Genomic DNA, 21,829 nt, shown 5'->3' with positions numbered 1-21,829 from the left:
GTAGGATTTGGAAGTACTTTAAAATACACCCACACGATTTAATTATTCGCCGCCTTCACTGTCTCCTTAACCTATTCGGAATATAAGTTCATGTTGACACAACTTGTTCCTCTTTTGTCGATCTTTAAAATTCTCATTTATGTAATCTAACAATGAGAATCATAAATCCATAACACTCTGTTTCTTTTGCCTCCATTTTAGTGAGATGATTCGAATTTTGATTTTTTTAATCCTCTGGATGATTATCAAATTTCAACTTTATTTTGTTTAGCTGCGAAAATATTTATTCTGTTAACATACTATTAATAAGAAGATTGGTGTCACAAGTTTTTCACTTAATTCTTTAGTTTTGCTTTCATGCTAACGAGATAAATTATTTCAATTGTTGATTGAACTATTTATCATTATATCATATAATTCTTTTTCTGGATCTATATTTCTAAAAGTAAGCTTTGGTGATGATTTGAGAAAATAGATTCAAATCTCCCTTTTTATTTGTTTCTTTTTCTTCTTTTTTTAATTTGGTGATGATGTGAGAAAATAGATTCAAATCTCCATTTTTATTTGTTTCTTTATTTAATGTTTTATAAACGTCGATTCTATTAATCATTTAATAGACTTTAGCTTAAAGGAGCAAAATCACACATTTAACTTATTGAAGATTTAATGTGCCTAGCCAAATAACTCAACAATCAAAACCAAAATAAGACAATAACTCAGGTATTAAAAATGTTATTTGCCCTACTAAAATATGTCAAATGAATTAATATGTCATACATTTATTCAAGTTTGTGTATACGAAATGGATGACACAATTCGTTTTATTGCATATTTAGACTATAGTAATTTTGACCTTCATCCTATCAAATATGTCATCCTTTTCAAGATGACAAGTAATTTTTTATGTTTGACTATAAATTTTTGAAATATTTTTGAAATTTACGTGAAGAGAGGAGGAGGGGAGTTGAAAGAGAAAAAGTAATCAAAGATCATTTAAAGAGATAATGACATAAAAATTACTATATTCGTGAACCTGAAATTTCTACGTCATTTACCGATTAATTGGGGGGAAAATTTCTTAGGTTTTGATTAGTTAATCGAGCCCCTTACAAAATTCGTCTGATAATTCACCAAATTAAGTGTTTTATATTAAAATAATTTAAAAGCATATTTAGTGTTTGAAAAAAAACCTTTAAAAAACTTGTTTTAAATCAAAAAGAAAAAAAATAAGTGAAAATCGTATGTAATTCCTAATTTATGATTTTTTATATATAAAACAAAGCTATAAGCACAACAAATAGTCACTTGAGTGTGTCCAGCAAGAAGGAAAATATTTCCTTCGAAAATGTTCTATATGAAAATAAGCAAAATTTCTTTTATATTTTATTAAGTTCGATATATAATTAAAAATACTATTTTAAAAATATTTATATACTCTTAATATAGAAAATAGTATCAGAGGTAGAAGTATGATGACACGGTAGGAGACGGTGGGAATCAGGGCTACGCACCGTGGGTTAAAGAAGAGGTATACGTGTATTGGCGTATAGAAAGAACACAAATATCCTATTAATGTAAAATGTGTTATAAAGTATTTGTATTATAGTGAATATCTATCATGTAGAGTCCTTTTTAGGATAAGATTAAAGAGTCCTCCTACTTGGGGACCAAGTTAGATTTCTCCCATAAATAGAGTGCTCCTCTTCATTGTAAATTCATTCATTAAGAGATATAACAAGTCTTCTCTTCTTTTCTCTCTAGCTTCTTCTTCCTATTCTTTAGTTTTATAACACGTTATCAGCACGAGACTCTAATTTCTCAAAAGTGAAGGTTAGATTTGAAGAATTAATAAAGGTATTATTTATTCTTTTGTTTTCAATTTTAATGGTCAATCTTACAAAACTAGAGTTCACTGCCCTTAAAAGTTCGGGCAGGAACTACCTCTCATGGGTGTTGGATGTTGAAATCCACCTTGATGCAATGGGTCTTGGAGACACCATAAAAGAAGAAAATAAGACATCAAATCAAAACTGTGCACGAGCAATGATATTCTTGCATCATCATCTTGACGAGATTCTGAAAATCGAATATCTGACAGTTAAGGATCCACTTGTTTTGTGGAAAAACTATTGAAGATAGATAGTGTTATAAGTAGTTAGTTAGCTAATTAAGTGTAATTAGTTTTTGTTAGGATTTAGTTAAAAGTTAGTTAGAAAGTTTGTTACTATATCTTCTACTTGTATAAATAGTATTCCTCCCACATCGGGTGAGGAACAATTGTTCATTTTTCTTCAATATAAAAATTCCCAAATCTCTCTCATCTCTCTCAATCTTTACATGGTATCAGAGCTGTGAATCAATAATTCTTTGATTCAATCTAATAGTTTGATTCTGATTTTGAAGTCAAGCAGAAACAGAGCTTCAGTAGCTTGTAATGGTGATCGAAAGTGCAACGCCAGTGGTTCAATCGTCTGCATCAGTTCCTGCAGCAGAAACACTTGAGATGGTAGAATCAAAGAGAAATCATCCTCTTCATCTTCATCCTTCAGACACTCCTGGATCTGTACTGACTACAGTTCAACTTACTAGTTCAGAAAGCTACTCTTTGTGGAGTAGATCGATGATTATAAACCTCCGAGCTAAGAGCAAGCTTGGTTTTGTGCTTGGAACATGCAGAAAGAGTGACTATACGCCTGAGTTGGAAGAACAGTGGGAAAAATGCAATACATTTGTCTTAGCATAGATCATGAATACAGTTTCAAAAAAGTTATTAAGTGGAATTGTATATACTTCAGATGCTGCAATGGTGTGGAAGGATCTGAAGGAACGATTTGATAAGGTTGATGGCTCTAGAGTGTATCAACTTCATAGGGACATATGTACAATTCATCAAGGTAACCTAACTGTTTCAGCCTATTTTACCAAGTTGAGGTTGCTTTGGGATGAATTTGATGCACTTGTTCCACCTCCTTCATGTAATTGTGATAGATCTAGAATATATGTGGATCATATGCATTATCTGCGATTGTTTGCATTTCTAATGGGTTTAAGTGAGATCTATGGCCCTGCACAAAGTCAAATATTAATGATGAATCCTTTGCCAACTGTTGGCAAAGCATATGCCATGATAGTTTCAGATGAAAATCAAAGGATCACTTCTGACTTGCGAAATGGAGGAGATGTAATTGAGGCCACAACATTATATGCAAACAGAAGTGGTTATGGTTATAGAAACACAGATCATGGTGATGGAGACAAAGGTGAATATAATAGAAGTGGCTATGGCTATAGAAACACAGGTCGTGGTGATGGAGATAAAGGTTACAATGGTAAGAAGAAGGTAAATTGGAACTTATTCTGTGAACACTGCAAGTTGCATGGTCACACTAAAAATATCTATTATAAGTTGGTAGGATATCCTGAAGATTGGAAGTTCAAAAGGAAATCAGATACTGGAATGACTGTAAACAAAGGAAAAGGCATAGCAAATAATGTACAAGTTGATAAAAATGGTGAGGAAGATGTGTTTGGAGTAGTTAATGAAGGAGATAAAAATGAACAAGGATCACATGATCTCAATTTTGTTCGAACAAACTTACAAGCACTGGCAATGAAATCGACATACACTCCTGACCAATATCGAAAGATAATGAAGCTATTGAATGAAGAAAAGCAGGCTGAGGTCAACATGGCAGGTATTTCCAATGATTTTGATTCTTTACTAGAATGTGATAGAAGAAGAAGTTATGATGATGCTATGAATGCAAGTAATGAACATAATATGTTTAGCAAGAAAGGTCATTGGATAGTGGATTCAGGAGCTACATGTCACATGACATTTAAATCTGAAAATTTAGATAAGATTAGCAGAAACAACAAGAATACAGGAAGAAAGGTTTATCTGCCTAATGGTCAAACTACATTAGTGACACAATCAGGAGCATGCATGATATCAGCTAATGAAGAACTTGAAAATGTTCTAGTTGTCCCTGAACTTAAACATGATCTATTATCAGTATCCAATTAACAAGACAGTTAAAGTGTTCTGTTCAATTCTTTCCTAAATTCTGCATATTTCAGGACCTCTTCAATGGAGAGGTGAAGGGGATTGGTAAAGAAAATGATGGGTTGTATTACTTTCCTAGAAATTTGTCAGAAGAAAAGACAGTTGCTGCAAATGTTGATGACAGAAGGTCCATGAACAAGGAAAATTCACAGTTTATGATATGGCATTACAGAATGGGACATCCTTCATATAAGGTCTTAAAGCAATTGTATCAAAGTGTTCCTGCAGGGGTATGTGATGATTGCCCTATATGTCCATTAGCCAAACAAACCAGGCTTACATTTCCTATGAGTAGCTCTAGAACTAATGATATTTTTGATCTCATTCATCTTGATGTATAGGGACCAAATAGACATACTACTCATAATGGTTTTAGATTCTTTTTTACTGTTGTGGATGATAATTCAAGGGTGACTTGGTTGTTTTTACTAAGACATAAAAGTGATGTGCTTGCTATCTTGAAGTCCTTTTTTGTGTTAGTTAAAACTCAGTTTGATAAGCAAATCAAAAGAGTAAGATCAGACAATGGTACAAAGTTCTTTAACAATGAATGTAAAACATTGTTTACTTCTTTAGGAATTGTTCATGAAAGTAGTTGTCCACACACTCCACAACAAAATGGAGTGGTGGAAAGGAAGCATAGACATATTCTTGAAGTGGCAAGGGCTCTTAGATTTCAAGGGTCCATTCCTATTAAATTTTGGGGTGAATGTGTGTTAGCTGCTGTATATTTGATAAACAGAATGCCCACAAGTGTATTACAGGGAAGGTCACCATATGAAGTCTTTCACAAGACTAAACCACAATTAGACCATCTAAGAACAATTGAATGCTTATGTTATGCAACTTAAGTTGTTAAGGAAGATAAGTTTTCTTCCAGAGTTGATCAATGTGTTATGATGGGGTACTCTTTAACTTAGAAGGGATATACGCTATACAACCTGGCTCTAAGAAAGTTTATTGTGAACAAAGATGTAGTCTTCAAAGAACACATATTTCCATTCAGTCAGCTGAAGGATAAGAATGTGAGAGTGTTCATTGAGCAGCCATTTTGTGACTATGACATTGCTGAAGTTCATACACCATTAGATGTTGAGATTTCAGATGAACATGCTGAACAAACACTTGTTCCTACTGAGCATGTTTCTGAGAATATTACTGAAGAGCATGGTGATGACAATATGGTTGATGTGCCTGGTCCTGTGCCCAGAGTTTCTTCAAGAATGTCTCATCCATCTGTGTGGATGAAAGATTATGTTACTCATCTGACTAATTCAGTCCATCCTCATTCTTTAGCCAACTATATGTCATATAGTCATTTGTCTGGATCTTATCAGACATATTTGAGTACAATGTCTGCAGAAGTTGAACCCAAAACATATGAAGAAGCTATCCAGGATCAAAGATGGGTAGAAGCCATGAGACAAGAGATTGTTGCATTAGAAGATAATGGTACATGGAAGGTTGTGATTTTACCTTCAGGGAAACATGCCATAGGCTGTAAATGGGTGTTTAAAATAAAATACAAAGCCACTGGAGAGATTGACAGGTTCAAAGCTAGGCTTGTAGCTAAAGGATACAGTCAAACTGAGGGAATTGATTATCAGGAAACATTTTCACCAGTTGTGAAAATGGTTACTGTTAGAACTATTATTGCAATTGCAGCTTCTGAAAATTGGCAAATATTTCAGATGGATGTTTTCAATGCCTTTTTACAAGGTGATTTGGATGAAGAAGTGTATATGGAACTTCCTAAAGGTTTCATAAGCAAAGGGGAGCATAAAGTTTGTAAACTAAAAAAGTCATTATATGGTCTCAAGCAAGCATCTAGGCAATGGAATGTTAAGCTCACTGATGCATTGTTGAATTCTGGATATATACAAAGTCATTTGGATTACTCCTTGTTTACAAAGAGGAAGAAGTCAGCACTAGTTATTGTGTTAGTTTATGTGGATGATTTGTTGATTACTGGAAATGATCATGCACTGATACAGGAGACAAAGCAGGTTCTGCATCTTCATTTTAAAATAAAGGATTTGGGAGAATTGAGGTACTTTTTGGGAATAGAATTCTGCAGATCAGAACAAGGCATAGTGATGAATCAAAGGAAATATGCATTGGAGTTAATTTCAGAAACAGGATTATCAGGAGCTAGACCATCTTTAACACCTTTGGAGACAAATATGAAGCTTACAAGTGCTGATTATATGCAAGATGTCCATGATGAACTATTTACTGATATAAACAAATATCAAAAGGTGATTGGCAAACTACTATACCTTACTAACACAAGGCCTGATATTGCCTTCTCAGTTCAGTGTTTAAGTCAATTCATGCAAAAGCCAACACTTTCTCACTGGAATGCAGCATTGAAGGTGGTTAAATATGTTAAAATAGCACCAGGTCTGGGGATACTCATGAGTTCTGATAAACAAGCACAGCTCACTGTTTTTGTGATGCAGACTGGGCTGCCTGTCCAAACACCAGAAGATCAGTGACTGCTATCTCTTGAAGTATGGGAAATCTTTAATAGCATAGAAGTCTAAGAAACAAAATACAGTTTCTAGAAGTTCTGCAGAAGCAGAATATAGAAGCTTAGCAACATTAACAGTTGAAGTTGTTTGGGTGAATAACTTGTTCAAGGAATTGGGAATGAATGTGCATGAACCAGCTATCATACATTGTGACAACAAAGCTGCTATGCAATAGCAGCAAATCCAGTTTTTCATGAACGTACGAAACATATTGAGATTGATTGTCATTTTATCCGTGAAAGGTTACAACAAGGATTGATCAAGACAAGCTACATCAATACTAAGGAGCAACAAGCAGATTTGTTAACAAAGGCCTTAGGAAGATCTCAACATGACTTCTTATTGGCCAAGCTAGGTGTATTAAATGTTTTCAATACATCTAGCTTGAGGGGGACTATTGAAGATAGATAGTGTTATAAGTAGTTAGTTAGCTAATTAAGTGTAATTAGTTTGTTATTAATATTGTTAGGATTTAGTTAAAAGTTAGTTAGAAAGTTTGTTACTATTTCTTTTACTTGTATAAATAGTATTCCTCCCACATCGGGTGAGGAACAATTTTTCATTTTTCTTCAATATAAAAATTCCCAAATCTCTCTCATCTCTCTCAATCTTTACAAAAACCTAAAAGAAAGATTTGACCACTTGAAGATGGTCATACATCCAAAGGCACGATATGATTGGATGCATCTAAGGCTACAAGACTTTAAGTCTATACATGAGTATAATTCTGCCATGTTCAGAATCACTTCTCAATTGAAATTATGTAGAGAAACGGTTAGTGAGATTGATATGATGGAAAAGACGTTCTCCACTTTCCATGCCTCGAATGTTCTCTTGCAGCAACAATATCGAGAGAAAGGTTTCAAAAAGTATTCTGAACTAATTTCTCATCTTCTTGTGGCCGAGCAAAATAATGATTTATTATTGAAAAATCATGAGAATCGACCTACTGGATCTGAACCACTTCCAGAAGTGAATGAGGCATACGCCCACCATGCTAGGCGTGAAAAAGGTCGCGATCCACGTGGTCGTGGACGTGATCGTGATTATGGTCAAGAACGTAATTCTAATCTTGGCATTAATCATTCATCAAATAAAAAGGAAAAAGGAAAGGATGAGAAACGTGAAGCAACTAGGGAAGGTTGTTTTCGATGTGGTGGAAGAGGTCATTATGCACGTGATTGTCGTACTCCCAAACACTTGGTTGAGCTTTATCAAGAATCACTAAAGAAGAAAGAGAAAAATCCCGAGACAAATTTTATCTCTGAAAATCAAGTTGACATCATGCACTTGGATGTAGCAGATTTCTTCGCACATCCTGAAGGAAAAATAGATCACTTAATTGGTGATTGTTCTGTGAACATGGAAGAGTGATTTTTTTTTGTAGTATTTATTAATAAATTTCATGTAATGATAGTTGTTTGCATGAATATTAGTATTTTAAATTAGTTTAGTCGTTCATTAGCTTGTTCCTTAATTCTTAATAAAATAATATATATTCTTCAATTTATTTATTTATATGATTCTAATATGATAGAGTTAGTCAAATACTAAACTTTATCACGTGTTTGTATTATATTAGGTCTTTAACTTGATCTAATGTTAAAAACATGCAGTCTGTTATTAACTAGGATTAAATAATGATTTTATTTTATTTTCCTAACAACTCGTTTTTGACTTAGAGGAAACAATAAATTAAGGCTCAATTTCTAATATTTAATCATTAATTTATTCCTTTGAATATATTGTACCCTTTTAACAACACTAATATTTAATATATATTTATTTTGTGTATGTCATTTCATGTGAAGATATGGATAATTCTAAGAACATATTATCGAAATATGAAGATCTTTGTTTGATTGATTCTGGTACAACACATACGATATTCAAAAATAAGAAATATTTTTCCCATTTAAGTATGGGTAAAATAAATGTTACTATAATTTTTGGTAGTACTAATATGATTGAAGGCTTTGGAAGAGCCATTGTAATTTTGCCCAAGGGAACTAAACTCATCATTAATAATGCTATGTTTTCTCTAAAATCTAAGAGAAACTTGTTGAGCTTTAAAGATATCCGTGAAAATGGTTATCATATCCAATCAATGGATGAAATAAATCTTGAATATCTTGGTATCACCAAGTATGTCTCTGGGCAAACATGTGTTATAGAAAAGTTCCATGCTTTATCTTCTGGCTTGTATTGGACAAAAATTAGTGCAATTGAAGCACATTTTATAGTAAATAAGAAGTTTACTGATTCCAATACATTTGTACTTTGGCATGATCGTCTAGGACATCCTGGGTCAATAATGATGAGACGAATTATAGAAAATTCGAATGGACAACAACTAAAAGACCTAAAAGTTCTTTTAAATGGTGAATTTTCTTGTACTGCTTGTTATCAAGGCAAGTTAATTGTGAGACCATCACCAATGAAATTTAAGCTTGAGTCCCCTGCGTTCTTGGAACGTATACATGGGGATATTTGTGGACCTATTCACCCACCTAGTGGGTCATTTAGATATTTTATGGTTCTAATAGATGCGTCTTCTAGATGGTCTCATGTGTGCCTATTGTCATCTCGTAACTTGGCATTTGCAAAATTATTGGCACAAATAATAAGGTTAAGGGCACACTTTCCTGATAATCATATTAAGTCCATTCATCTTGATAATGCTGCAGAGTTTTCATCCCAATCATTTAATGATTATTGCTTAGCGATTGGGATAAGAGTTGAACACTCCGTTGCTCATGTTCATACTCAGAATGGTCTCACTAAATCATTGATTAAACGTTTACAATTAATAGCAAGACCATTGCTTATGAAAACTAAGTTGCCCACTTCTGTGTGGGGACATGCAATTTTACATGCTGCAACACTTATTCGTCTCAGACCGACAAGTTATCATAAGGTTTCTCCATTGCAATTGGTTATGGGTCAAGGACCTAATATATCCCATCTAAGAATTTTTGGAAGTACTGTATATGTGCCTGTGGCACCACCAAACCACACTAAGATGGGCTCTCAAAGAAGGTTAGGAATATATGTTGGGTTTGAGTCACCCTCCATTATTCGCTATCTTGAACCATTGACTGGAGACATGCTTACTGCTAGATTTGTAGATTGTCGGTTTGATGAGACAATTTTCCCAAAATTAGGGGGAGAGAATAGTGAAATAAAATCAGAAATTTTGTGAAAAAATTTATCATTGTCTCATCTTGATCCATATTCTTCTACTTGCGAACAAGAAGTACAAAAGATTATTCATCTGCAGAAAATTTCAAATCAAATGCCAGACGCATTTACATATTTGAAAAGGATTACTAAATCACATATTCCTGCAGAGAATGTCCCAATTCGAATTGATGTCCCTAAAGGACCATCCACTAGTGTCATAGCTAATGAGTCAAAAACACACCTACAGCGTGGTAGACCATTGGGGTCTAAGGATCAAAATCCTAGAAAAAGAAAGATTAAATGTCAAGATGACACTATGAAAGAATCTCATATGGAAGTTCAAAATTTGAATAAGTCTAATATTCATGAAAGAATCAATGAACTTGAAACTCAAAGAAATAATGAACTATCCATAAATTTAAGAGATGTTGAAACTAATATGAATCGATCAGAAATAGTGGTTGATTATGTCTTTGCATATAATGTTGCAACAAATATCATGCAAGATAATGAGGATCATGAACCTCAATCTGTTATAGAATGTCGACAACGAAATGATTGGCCAAAATGGCAAGAAGCAATTCAATCAGAGTTGAATTCACTTGCCAAGCGTGAAGTTTTTGGACCTATAGTTCAAACACCTAATGGTATTAAACATGTTGGTTACAAATGGATTTTTGTGCGAAAAAGAATTGAGAAAAATGAAATACAAAGGTATAAAGCACTCCTTGTGGCACAAGGATTTTCTCAAAGGCCTGGCGTCGACTATGAAAAGACATACTCACCCGTTATGGATGCAATAACATTGTATTATCTCATTAGTTTCACAGTCCATGAGCAACTTGAAATGCATTTGATGGATGTGGTTACAGCCTACCTTTATGGATCAGTTGATAATGAGATATACATGAAAATTTCTGAAGGATTTGCGATGCCTAAATCATGTAATTTAAAATCTCGAGAAATGTATTCAATTAAATTGCAAAGATCATTATATGGTTTGAAGCAATCTGGGCGCATGTGGTATAACCGTCTTAGTGAGTATTTAATTAAGGTAGGTTATACAAATGATGCAATTTGTCCATGTGTTTTTATAAAGAAAACAATATCGGAATTTGTTGTACTTGCTATTTATGTTGATGACATAAATCTTATTGGAACTTCAATAGAGCTTCAAAAGGCAATTGATTATTTAAAGAATGAATTTGAGATGAAAGATCTGGGAAGAACAAAATTATGTCTTGGTTTGCAAATTGAGCATTTGACAAATGGTATTTTTGTTCATCAATCTGCCTACACAGAAAAAGTGTTGAAAAGATTATGTATGGATTAAGCGCATCCATTAAGTACTCCGATGGTTGTTCGTTCACTTGATGTGAATAAGGATCCATTCCGACCTCAAGAAAAGGATGAAGAAATTCTTGGTTCTGAAGTACCATATCTTAGTGCTATTGGTGCACTAATGTATCTTGCTAACACTACAAGGCCTGATATAGCTTTTGTTGTTAACTTGTTAGCAAGGTATAGTTCTGCTCTTACTAGGAGACACTGGAATGGGATCAAACACATTTTGCGATATCTTAAAGGGATAACTGATATGGGCTTATTTTATTCTGTTAATTGTAGCCCAAATCTAGTTGGTTATGCTGATGCAGGATATTTATCTGATCCACACAAAGCTCGATCCCAAACAGGCTATGTGTTTATATATGGGGGGACTGTCATATCTTGGAGATCTAGAAAGCAGTCCATCGTAGCCACTTCATCTAATCATGCTGAAATAATAGTTATTCATGAAACAAGTAGAGAATGTGTGTGGTTAAGGTTTATGATACATCTCATTCGAGAGAAATGTGGTTTGAAATGTGATAAAGTACCCACCACTTTATATGAAGATAATGCAACATGCATAGCACAACTTAAGGGAGGATTCATAAAAGGAGATAGAACAAAGCACATTTCACCGAAGCTTTTCTATACACATGAACTTCAAAAGAATGGTGATATAAATGTGTAACAGATTCGTTCAAGTGACAATGTGGCTGATCTATTTACCAAGTCTCTACCAACTGCAACTTTCAAGAAGATGGTGCACAAGCTTGGAATGCGAAGATTCAAGTCTCTGGATTAATGTTCTCATTAGGGGGAGTGAATACACGCTGTACTCTTTTTCCTTTACGAGGTTTTGTCCCACTGGATTTTCCTTGTAAGGTTTTTAATGAGGCAGTCTAGATGCGTATTAATAGATATGTGTACTCTTTTCCTTTACTAGAGTTTTTCTTTTCTTAAAGTTTTTTTAGTAAGGTTTTTGACGATGCACATCATCTATGAATTAGACATTCAGGGGGAGTGTTATAAAGTATTTGTATTATAGTGAATGTCTATCATGTAGAGTCTTTTTTAGGATATGATTAAAGAGTCCTCCTACTTGGAGACCAAGTTAGATTTCTCCTATAAATAGTGTGCTCCTCTTCATTGTAAATTCATTCATCAAGAGATATAACAAGTCTTCTCTTCTTTTCTCTCTAGCTTCTTCTTCTTATTCTATAGTTTTATAACAAAATGTTATTTGTTAAATTTATTTTTTCTATTTTCATTAAAAAAAAATATTTTCTTCATTTTGTTTTTTAAAAATTCTATATAAAAAATATCTTCCAAAATTTTGACCAAGTGAATATACAAAAACATTTTTGAAAAAAAAAAATTTACGTACCAAACACCCGCCCTTAGTAAAGTGTAAACACAACTAAAAAACTAAAAGGAGAGCAATTAATACAACGCTTATTCTCAAAGCGTTGGTATTCAATGCCGTTGTTGATAAAGCACAAACAGTTTTACTTTGTGCATTATGCTAATGACATTTATGCTTCACTTATTTACATTCAATATTCAGTGTATAGATCAAAAGGTGGTGCTTTACTTTGATAAAAGAGAAATTAATTTGAAATTAAAGAAAAGGAAGCTACTAATTCTTGCTTCTCCATATGAAGACAAAAATAAAATAATTATTAAAAAAAATTGAGAGGACTAATTGTGCTTTAAAGATAACAAGATAAGTAAATTTATCATTCCATTAATTGTTGTTCGTAGAAAATCATTGCCGTAATTGCTGACCTTCCATCTAATTCTTTTGACCATTTAGGATTAAACCTCATTTTTATTTATTTACTTTTAAAAGGAATTATAAATTATCTCGCCTTAGTTTTCTTTTTGTATTTTTGAAGACTCGATTGAGGCTTAAATACGTTTTATGCAAAGATATAATATTTAGTTATTATTTATTACGTATACTATTTCTATAGGACAAAATTAAAAGAGAAAATTATGTGAAGCAGAAGACTTCCAGAGTATATATGATGTAATATAATCATAGTTTTGGTTATTTTTAAATCTTTGGTTACATTTCACACAAATATGTTATTCGATTTTTTGATTATATGAATTTAAATTTGTATAATTTGATTTTTGATTATATATGTATAGTGTATAATTCAGTTTCTAATTGTATAATCTAAAATATATATATGCTTATCATAATTATTTGTATACGATTAATGAAAAAATCATAATAAATTACAATGTTTATATATTGGCTAGTGAAATATACAAACAGAGTTCTCAAAAAATTCTAAATATATAAATACAAAAATTTGTATATATTTATGTTGTTTGTATATTCGTAACTCGTAAATGAAATATACAAACTGCAACCTCCATAACAAACGAAACTATAGCTATGAGGTAGAATTAATAACTATAGAGTCTTATCATGTCTATTATCTTTGATATTTTTTTCTATAACTATAGAATCTTATCATGTCTATTGTCTTTGATATTTTTTTTTTCATATTAAAATCCAACACATTCTAACTTTTTCATAAACCATACAAATTTATTTTATTTATCAGCACAAAAATTAACAAAAATAAAAATATATTTTTAGTTATTCATTCAACTTATGATAAAACATAGAAAATAGTTTTTTTTTTCACCATAAAAGCAGTAAAAGTAAAAAAAACAAAAAATAAATTAGTAATGGACAAAAAGAACAACTGATAAATTTATGGTTAATTGATTGGTTCATCAAATTAGATTTGTTATGAACTAAAAATTATACCTGAGTATAAAATAAATTTGTCTCAATTGTTAGGAAAATATAAGAATACTAAACTATATAAGGAGACAAATGGTGATAGCTAGAAAGTATAAATCTTTTCAAGTGTGTTTCACAAATCACAAGGATGAAAATACTTTTTTTTTTAATAGAATTTTGAAAATATCTATTTACACTCTTTAATCAAATACGACAATTTAACTTGAATGCATATATACATTACATTATGGATAAAGTAAGAGATACATCCACAATTACATGAATTTGTAATAAAATTGAGGTATGTTATAGCTATAACGGTAGAAGTAAACTAAGAGATGCGCGTGGTACTTTTAGCAAATTAGGTGAATGAGGATATATTAGACCTTTTGAGGTAGTTTAAATGTGTTTTGAATTTTTTCTATTTATATATTTGAAAAACGATTTAAAATAATGTCTTTACAAATTAGAAAATGATTAAAAAATATTCTTCTTTCACCAATTATATTTTTTTTTTAAAAAAATATTCTAGAATATATTATCTTATTTATTTGTTTTTTCTTTACCAGCCTTGAATCATTGACATGATGGTTAGGAGTAAACTCCTCAACCAGTCAACCACTTAGACCAAGAAGGCCGGTTCACCTATTATATTGAATTTGCTTTTCATTCACTTATTTGATTTAAAAAAATTATTTTTAATGTATCAGAAATAACTCAAACACGTTCTTATTCCACTTATTGAATCAAATATATCACAAACGCTTGTTTTAATTTAGACTTAAAACTATCACTGAACTAACATCACAATTATAAGACATTTAATTGAATATGTGTTTTTTATTTATTAGTCCGTATATAAGTTAATCTCATAACTCAAACCAATACAAACATCATTTTAAATTAACACAATAAATTGAGAATATCAATTTTATTTTCATGATATTATTTTTCTCTTTTGGAACAAGAAATAATCTATGAGGGTTTAAATTTAATTTCCTATGATGAACGTGTGGAAGAGTGAGTCATATTTCAATATTTGTTGCACCTCAATTTAGTGATGCAACTAATATTTGGTGTCACATATGGTCTTTAAGTCGATCCTAATAATGCTACTGTCGTAATAATATGAATCACAAAATCAGATAAAAAATATATATATTTATGACTTAAAAGTATGTCCTTACTTTTGCTTTAAGTTTTTATCTGGTATATCCCTACAAGGACACCGTAAACCTATGCCAAAGCCAGACTCAGATGCAAGATATTCGATCGTGCACTTGGATATAAATTTAGCTGCACCATTTTGTATGGCTAAATATATTATTTTATTTTTTAAAATGGTACACAAGACGGTGAATTTATACCGTATGAAACTCTCTATGAAATTAGATTTAAGTAATATGCAAACCCCTAAAAATATGAGAAGCTTCCAATGTGAATTCACAATGAAATGATTATATTCTTGTGTTTGAGAGTAACGATTTTTGGAACTTTAAACCTTGCGCAAACGAAGAAGGTAGGTATAACTTCAATATCATGCTAATTTCTCCAACTTTTGGTAAAAGCAACGAATTATAAGTCAAACTTCACTTTAAGAAAAGTAACCAATAAGTCAAAGTTAACGTATAAGGATATTAATTAGACATAATTTTCAATATGTATACAATTTTTCAAAAGCAAACTTCACTTTAAGCTTTGTTGGACTCGAAACAAAGCTTAAAATTGGGGGAAAACTTAGAATATATTTTGACAATAACAAAATAATAACAAATTTGAAGTTAATCTTTTGTTCATTTTCAATTTATTGTGTACAATTTCTGATAACCAACACAGCAGAACAATACAAGAAAGAGATTCATGGAGTACAACCACAATGAAAATTTATAACCCTTCGTGAAGTTATTAGAAAAACATAAATTACTTTATTGAAAAGTCAATGTGCTTAGATGGATAATATAATATATGGATAAAAATAGGATTTATACAATAACATGGTATTGAAAATTATTTTCCCTAAAATCAATAAGTATCATATACCATCATTATATGTGAAAGATGTGATGAATACATTATTGTTTGGAATAACATGTAAGGCAAGTTCCTAGTGTGTGCATGCCTCACGACTAATCCACACAACTGTATAAGTGAAAATAAATTAAAATTATCTACGTAATCTTCCTTCACAAGTCTATGAATTCATTTTACATTTTGGTTATGTTAAGAAAGTCCTCATGTCTCCTCTTCATCACCAAATAATCATAAGATAATTGGTTTCTTTGGGTCCCCTTTTCTTGACTAATAAGATGATAACAAGCCCAAAAAATGTCCTACTTTTATAACTACCTTTATTTTAATAAAAATCAAAATGATTCTATATTTTATTGATGTTATTGGTTTTAATTTGTTTGCTTTTTCTTCCTCTTTGTCAAACGTAAAAAGACATGCAATGGAGTCTTTGTGTTAGGTAACCTGCCTAGAACAATAACCTTGATAAAGCATTCTCAAGTCTCCACAATTTCCCTATAAATACCTCATTTTTCTCATCATCTTGTGTACGCCACGCTTGTTTCTATTTTCAAAGTAATAGGTTCTAATTAAGAAAATTTCTTCCAATAATATGGCTTGTTTTAAGAGTGCCATAGTTTTGTTTTTCCTAGTGACTTTAGTGGGAAGTTCCTCAGCTCAACTCACCACTGGATTTTACTCAAAATCATGTCCTAAGCTCTATCAAACTGTGAAATCTGTGGTGAACTCTGCTATTCAGAAGGAAACCCGAATGGGTGCTTCCCTCCTTCGCCTATTCTTCCACGATTGCTTCGTTAATGTAATCTAATCTATCTTCTTCATTTTCACTCCTTTTTGTTTTTGTTAATATTGTTGTTTTAGAACACAGTATTTTATTATATACGGAAAAAAAAGCTTAATATACTCATCAATTTTATGACTTAAAGTTGATATATCCCTCGGGGAAAACGACATTTTTAGTCCTTGTGTTAAGACTATATTCTTATTTTAGTCCTCATGTTATTTTACTCAGCACTATTAACCTTCAATTATATCAAGTAAGTGATTTTAATCCTTCAACTTACAGATTCATAAAAAATTAACAGAGAGTTCACTGTTAAAAGGGATAGTTTGAGTATTTCCTTTTTAATTCTATCTCTCTTTGAAGAACAAGCTAAGTTTTCCCTGCCTCTATCTAGAAGAACAAACCAATCGATTTGAGCTATAATGCCAACAAAACCAACTTTATAAGCATTAACCCTCCCTCTCACGCCCACGAACGATATTGATCTTTGAAAAAAAAATTCATTTTCTGAAGCAGTAACATTAAAATACCCAAATTACCCCTTTTAGCAGTGCTATAAATGAAGGTTAATAGTGCTAAATTAAATAACACAAGAACTAAAACAAGAAATTAGCCTTAACACAGGGACTAAAAATATCGTTTCCCAATCCCTCATTATAAAAGTTACGTAGTAGAAAAGTTTATCTATCAAAAACAAGATGAGTGTTATATTGTGCACTTTGCATAATTCCAAAATCGTTGGTATTTTATGTTGCCAAGTGTCTTGGGACGACTGATAATGATATTTTTTTTTGTGAGACAGTTCGACAACTTTGTTGGTGAGTTCGTTTACTAGGCATTCAAAGGTTTCCCTGCCCTTTATATATATATAATTAATTTTTTGACTTTTGACAGGGATGCGATGGATCATTGTTCCTGGACGATACATCAACCTTCACAGGAGAAAAGAGGGCACAACCCAATTTCAATTCCGCCAGAGGATTTGAAGTTATTGACAACATCAAATCTGCTGTTGAAAAAGTTTGTCTTGGTGTGGTCTCTTGTGCTGATATTTTAGCTGTTACCGCTCGAGACTCTGTTGTAATTGTAAGTTGTTCATCGACATATTTATTTATGCATTTAATATGAAATATAAACAAAAATTTATTGGATGTTATATTATATAGCTTGGAGGACCTAATTGGGATGTAAAACTGGGAAGAAGAGATGCGAGGACAGCAAGCCAAGGTGCTGCAAATAACAGCATTCCTACCCCAACTTCTAACCTTAACCGTCTCATCTCTAGCTTCACTGCTGTTGGCCTTTCTACAAAGGATATGGTTGCTTTATCTGGTTTGTTTCAATCCTACTCCTACTCTTTCTTTTCTAATTTAATTTGACTGGACACGAAATTAACATTTTGTAATGTAGGAGCTCATACTATTGGACAAGCAAGGTGCACAAGTTTCAGGGGACGCATATACAACGAGACCAAAAACATGGACGCATCACTAGCGAGAACCAGGCAAAATAATTGCCCCAGAGCCTCAGGATCAGGGGATAACAATTTGGCACCTCTTGATTTACAGACCCCTACGCGCTTCGACAATCACTACTTCATAAACCTTGTTAACAAAAAGGGACTGCTCCATTCTGATCAGCAGCTTTTCAATGGAGGATCCGTTGATTCAATTGTGAAATCATACAGTAACAATCCCAGCAGTTTCATCTCTGATTTTGTGACTGCCATGATTAAGATGGGTGATATCCGTCCCCTCACTGGTTCTAATGGAGAGATCAGGAAGAACTGCAGGAGAATCAACTAATTTAATTGTGTTAATTTCAAGTGTGTTTGGAGATTGCTATTTTGAATTTTCAATTTCTACTTGTTTTGTGTCACAGCTTCAAGTGTCACTAAATTGTATCGTATTTGAGTTTTATATATAATAGTATATGAAAATAACTTTCTTTGTTAAAACAAAACGGGGATACTCTTAGTGCCTATGATTATGAAAGAGGTGACATGTTCGATAAATGAATATACCTTATATATACTATCTAATTTTTTGCCGAGAGAGTTTGAATGAAAGACCATGTGAGTTCGCCTGATTGAAAATGGATTAAGCTAACCAATATAAATATGGATAAATAATGAATTGGGCAAAACAATCATAAGTCACTTTAATCTCCTAAAACCAAAAAGCTTAAAACAGTTAACTGAGTTAATTGAAATCTAGTTTTTAAACAATGACTTCTACATAAACTTTGAAACGTATTCCACGACCCCATTCTTGTTAGTTTTCTTTGGGAGAAAATAATGACTATCAAAAGATATTTTATATATATATATATATATATATATATAACTTTCAATTAATAGTAGACAAACACAAATCGGGAATAGAATATTAATTCCAAGTAAACGACTCAACATATTTAACCTTTCATTAATTTAAAAGTATGTTTGAGAAAATGTATCAACTATAGTGTGAATCAACATAAAGATGCTATTAAATGCTAAGTGAAATTTTATGACCGACTCCATGTCAAAAATTTTGAGCGTACAGAACACGGGCCTGAACTCTAGACAATCATTATAAGAGGTATCATATTGGGCTCTACACAACATGAAGATGGCATGGGCTAATTGGCAATGGCACCGAAAAATTTGGAAAAAATTATACAAACTGCTATTCGGGGGTTAATTACGTAACTATAGAAGCAATAAAAAAAATTCAACTGAGAAATGGTCATATATGTAATGTATCAAATATATATATAGAGTCGTCATGGGATAGGCATGTTGGTCGGCCTGGCCTAATCCGGGATTTAGTAGGGTTAAACTAAGATTTTTGGAGCTCATTTAAGAAAAGAGTTTTTTAAGCCAGCCTGCATAAACCTATTGATTTGAGGGGCTTGAGAAATATTGGTAGGGCCGGCCCGTGGGCAGATAAAATTTAAGTAAAAAAATAATATTAAAATTTAAAATTAAAGAGAGTCCAAACGCAAAACAATTAGGTTAATATTTCTATTTAATTATTTATACTTTTACTTGAGAAAACTTAATAATTTTTTTTTGTTTTTTGAAAATGGTAACTTAACATAATAAATATTTTATAAATATAATTTTATTTGTGAATTTGATTAACAAGTAGTAACATTAATATCATGTAATATTGTTTCGTCGATATGTATGATAATATTTTAAAATTAAAATTTATAATTTAAATTAATGATTAAAAATATATATAATTTTTTAAAAAGTGGGCTGGCCCGGCAAGCCTGTAGCCCACGTATTTGTGGGTTGGGCCAATCATTTTGCATCCCACTCAAAAAAGGGCTAGCCCAGCCTGACTGGTAAAATATCAAAGTCTGTATAAGTTAGTCCGGATGGGATAAGCTAACCCATATTGACAGCTCTCTCTTTATTTATATAATGTAAAAATCAAGTGTGTGTATATATATACACACACATATATATGATGTATAACTATGTTTCAGAGATGTGTATTGTATACATTGTTTTGTATAATATTTATACTTTACAATTTGATTTATTTATTTTTCAATACCAATCAATTCAAATCTTCTCTAAACATTCTAATCAGGGTCATTTTGATACTTTCCACTCTTTTGAGCTTCATATTATGTAATTATATTTTAGTCTATGCTTATTGTGATTAAGAAGAATTTAATCGACATAACCCTCCTCATTCACACTTAACACCCACAAATTAAAGTCAATGCGGTCAAACTCCTCTAAAGAAAGAATTTAGGTTTCTTTATATTTAAGTCTTAGTTCAAGAAATTCAAGCGAAGCTAATATCTTCTTTTTAGGTATATGGAATTTCATCAATGGATATTCTTTCACTTATTGAGTCCCCAAGAAAATCTAGTTTTTTAGTTAATGATCTCTACAAAATTAGGGTTCTCAAGTATGACATAATTTTTCATCATGTTTCTGTCATCTTCATGATTAGTTTAATCATCTTCATGATTAGTTTAATCATGTATTTTTATACTACAATTCAACAGTTTTATATTGTATTCTTATGAACTCTCATAGCACAAATATCTTCATGCATTAGAACTATGTAATTTTAGATACATGTTTCAGATTATCTGTTTCCATTTAGATAAATTTTCTACTCATATTTATCAGATTATCAATATTTTTGAGCTACTCAGAATTATCAATTTATCAACATGATTCAGTGCATTCATATTACTATTATTTTCAATTTATCAATGTGTTTTTTATTGAAAGTTTTAATTAGTACCGAACGGGTCTAGGAATGAAGGTTTACCGTCTATTAAGTCTGAGATCTTTAGTAGCTATTACTAAGTCTCAGAAATACGTGTTATCGTAGGCTTATAGGGATCACCCATTAGACTAAGACTTACTCCTTAGTCATTTATGAATATTATCTTAGTGGTACCACATTAGCTCAGAACAATATTTTAACTAATGGGCTATTTCGATGAGGATTATACATGAAATCCATATCTAGATCACATGATTACATGTTATTGATTTATCGGGTTAATAATTTTTTAAAGTTTATCAAAAAAATCATCGAGTTATTGATTCAGTATTATTTTTACAATATTGAGTTACACAATAAATTAAAAACTCATTATGTAGTAATTACTACTTTACCTCAACATAAATATTAAATATCAATCTCAACTGCTTACTAGTTACTGTTTTTGGCCTTTAGCCTTTGTTGGGTATTATTTGTCCAAATTTCTTACCATAAAAAGATTTTCCAATCCTATAAAGACAATATTTTCTTTTTCAAAATCTATTAGGCTAAATGGTCTCCTAAACTACTAAGAATTATAATTTCCTAAAGTAAAAAGGGAAAATTCAAGACATAATTAACAGATCTTCCTCTTGGCTTGAATTCCTTTCTTTAATTGAAATAGTGCCTCTCTACTTTGCTCCCAGCCCTTCAAAGGGCTTACTGAGTACAATCAACACTAAACAAGTCTAGGCAATGCTTAAACTTATTGATCCATACTGTCTTGGTCACCATATCTATTGAATCATAATCTATAAAGACTCTTAACAACTCTTTAAGATACAATATCTCGGATAAAATAATGTTTGAGTACCATATGTTTTTTCATCTCCAAGTTTTGTACCTATATAACTTTTT

At 31.7% G+C, this 21,829-nt stretch overlaps 3 protein-coding genes across 3 annotated transcripts; all 3 read left to right on the top strand.

Moving 5' to 3' along the window:
- Window positions 1-2,746: 2,746 nt before the first annotated feature.
- On the top strand, window positions 2,747-6,564 carry LOC138349364 (uncharacterized). The gene is made up of 3 exons (XM_069299689.1): window positions 2,747-4,015; window positions 4,081-4,296; window positions 4,987-6,564. Exons 1-3 carry the CDS (start codon window positions 2,747-2,749, stop codon window positions 6,562-6,564), a joined length of 3,063 nt encoding a protein of 1,020 aa, XP_069155790.1.
- Window positions 6,565-7,248: 684 nt separating this feature from the next.
- LOC138349363 (uncharacterized) lies at window positions 7,249-7,974 on the top strand. The gene has a single exon (XM_069299687.1). It carries the CDS (start codon window positions 7,249-7,251, stop codon window positions 7,972-7,974), a length of 726 nt encoding a protein of 241 aa, XP_069155788.1.
- Window positions 7,975-16,341: 8,367 nt separating this feature from the next.
- Window positions 16,342-18,650, top strand: LOC101261825 (peroxidase P7). Its single transcript, XM_004240835.5, has 4 exons — window positions 16,342-16,703; window positions 17,583-17,774; window positions 17,855-18,020; window positions 18,099-18,650. The coding sequence occupies exons 1-4, from the start codon at window positions 16,497-16,499 to the stop codon at window positions 18,491-18,493; spliced, it is 960 nt and encodes a 319-aa protein (XP_004240883.1). The 5' UTR covers window positions 16,342-16,496; the 3' UTR covers window positions 18,494-18,650.
- Window positions 18,651-21,829: the final 3,179 nt, after the last annotated feature.

The sequence above is a fragment of the Solanum lycopersicum genome, chromosome 6, assembly GCF_036512215.1.
Source record: "Solanum lycopersicum chromosome 6, SLM_r2.1".
Classification (NCBI taxonomy): Eukaryota; Viridiplantae; Streptophyta; class Magnoliopsida; order Solanales; family Solanaceae; genus Solanum; species Solanum lycopersicum.
The sequence above is the reverse complement of the archived record's forward strand: the minus strand, read 5'-3'. Positions and strand labels throughout refer to the sequence as shown.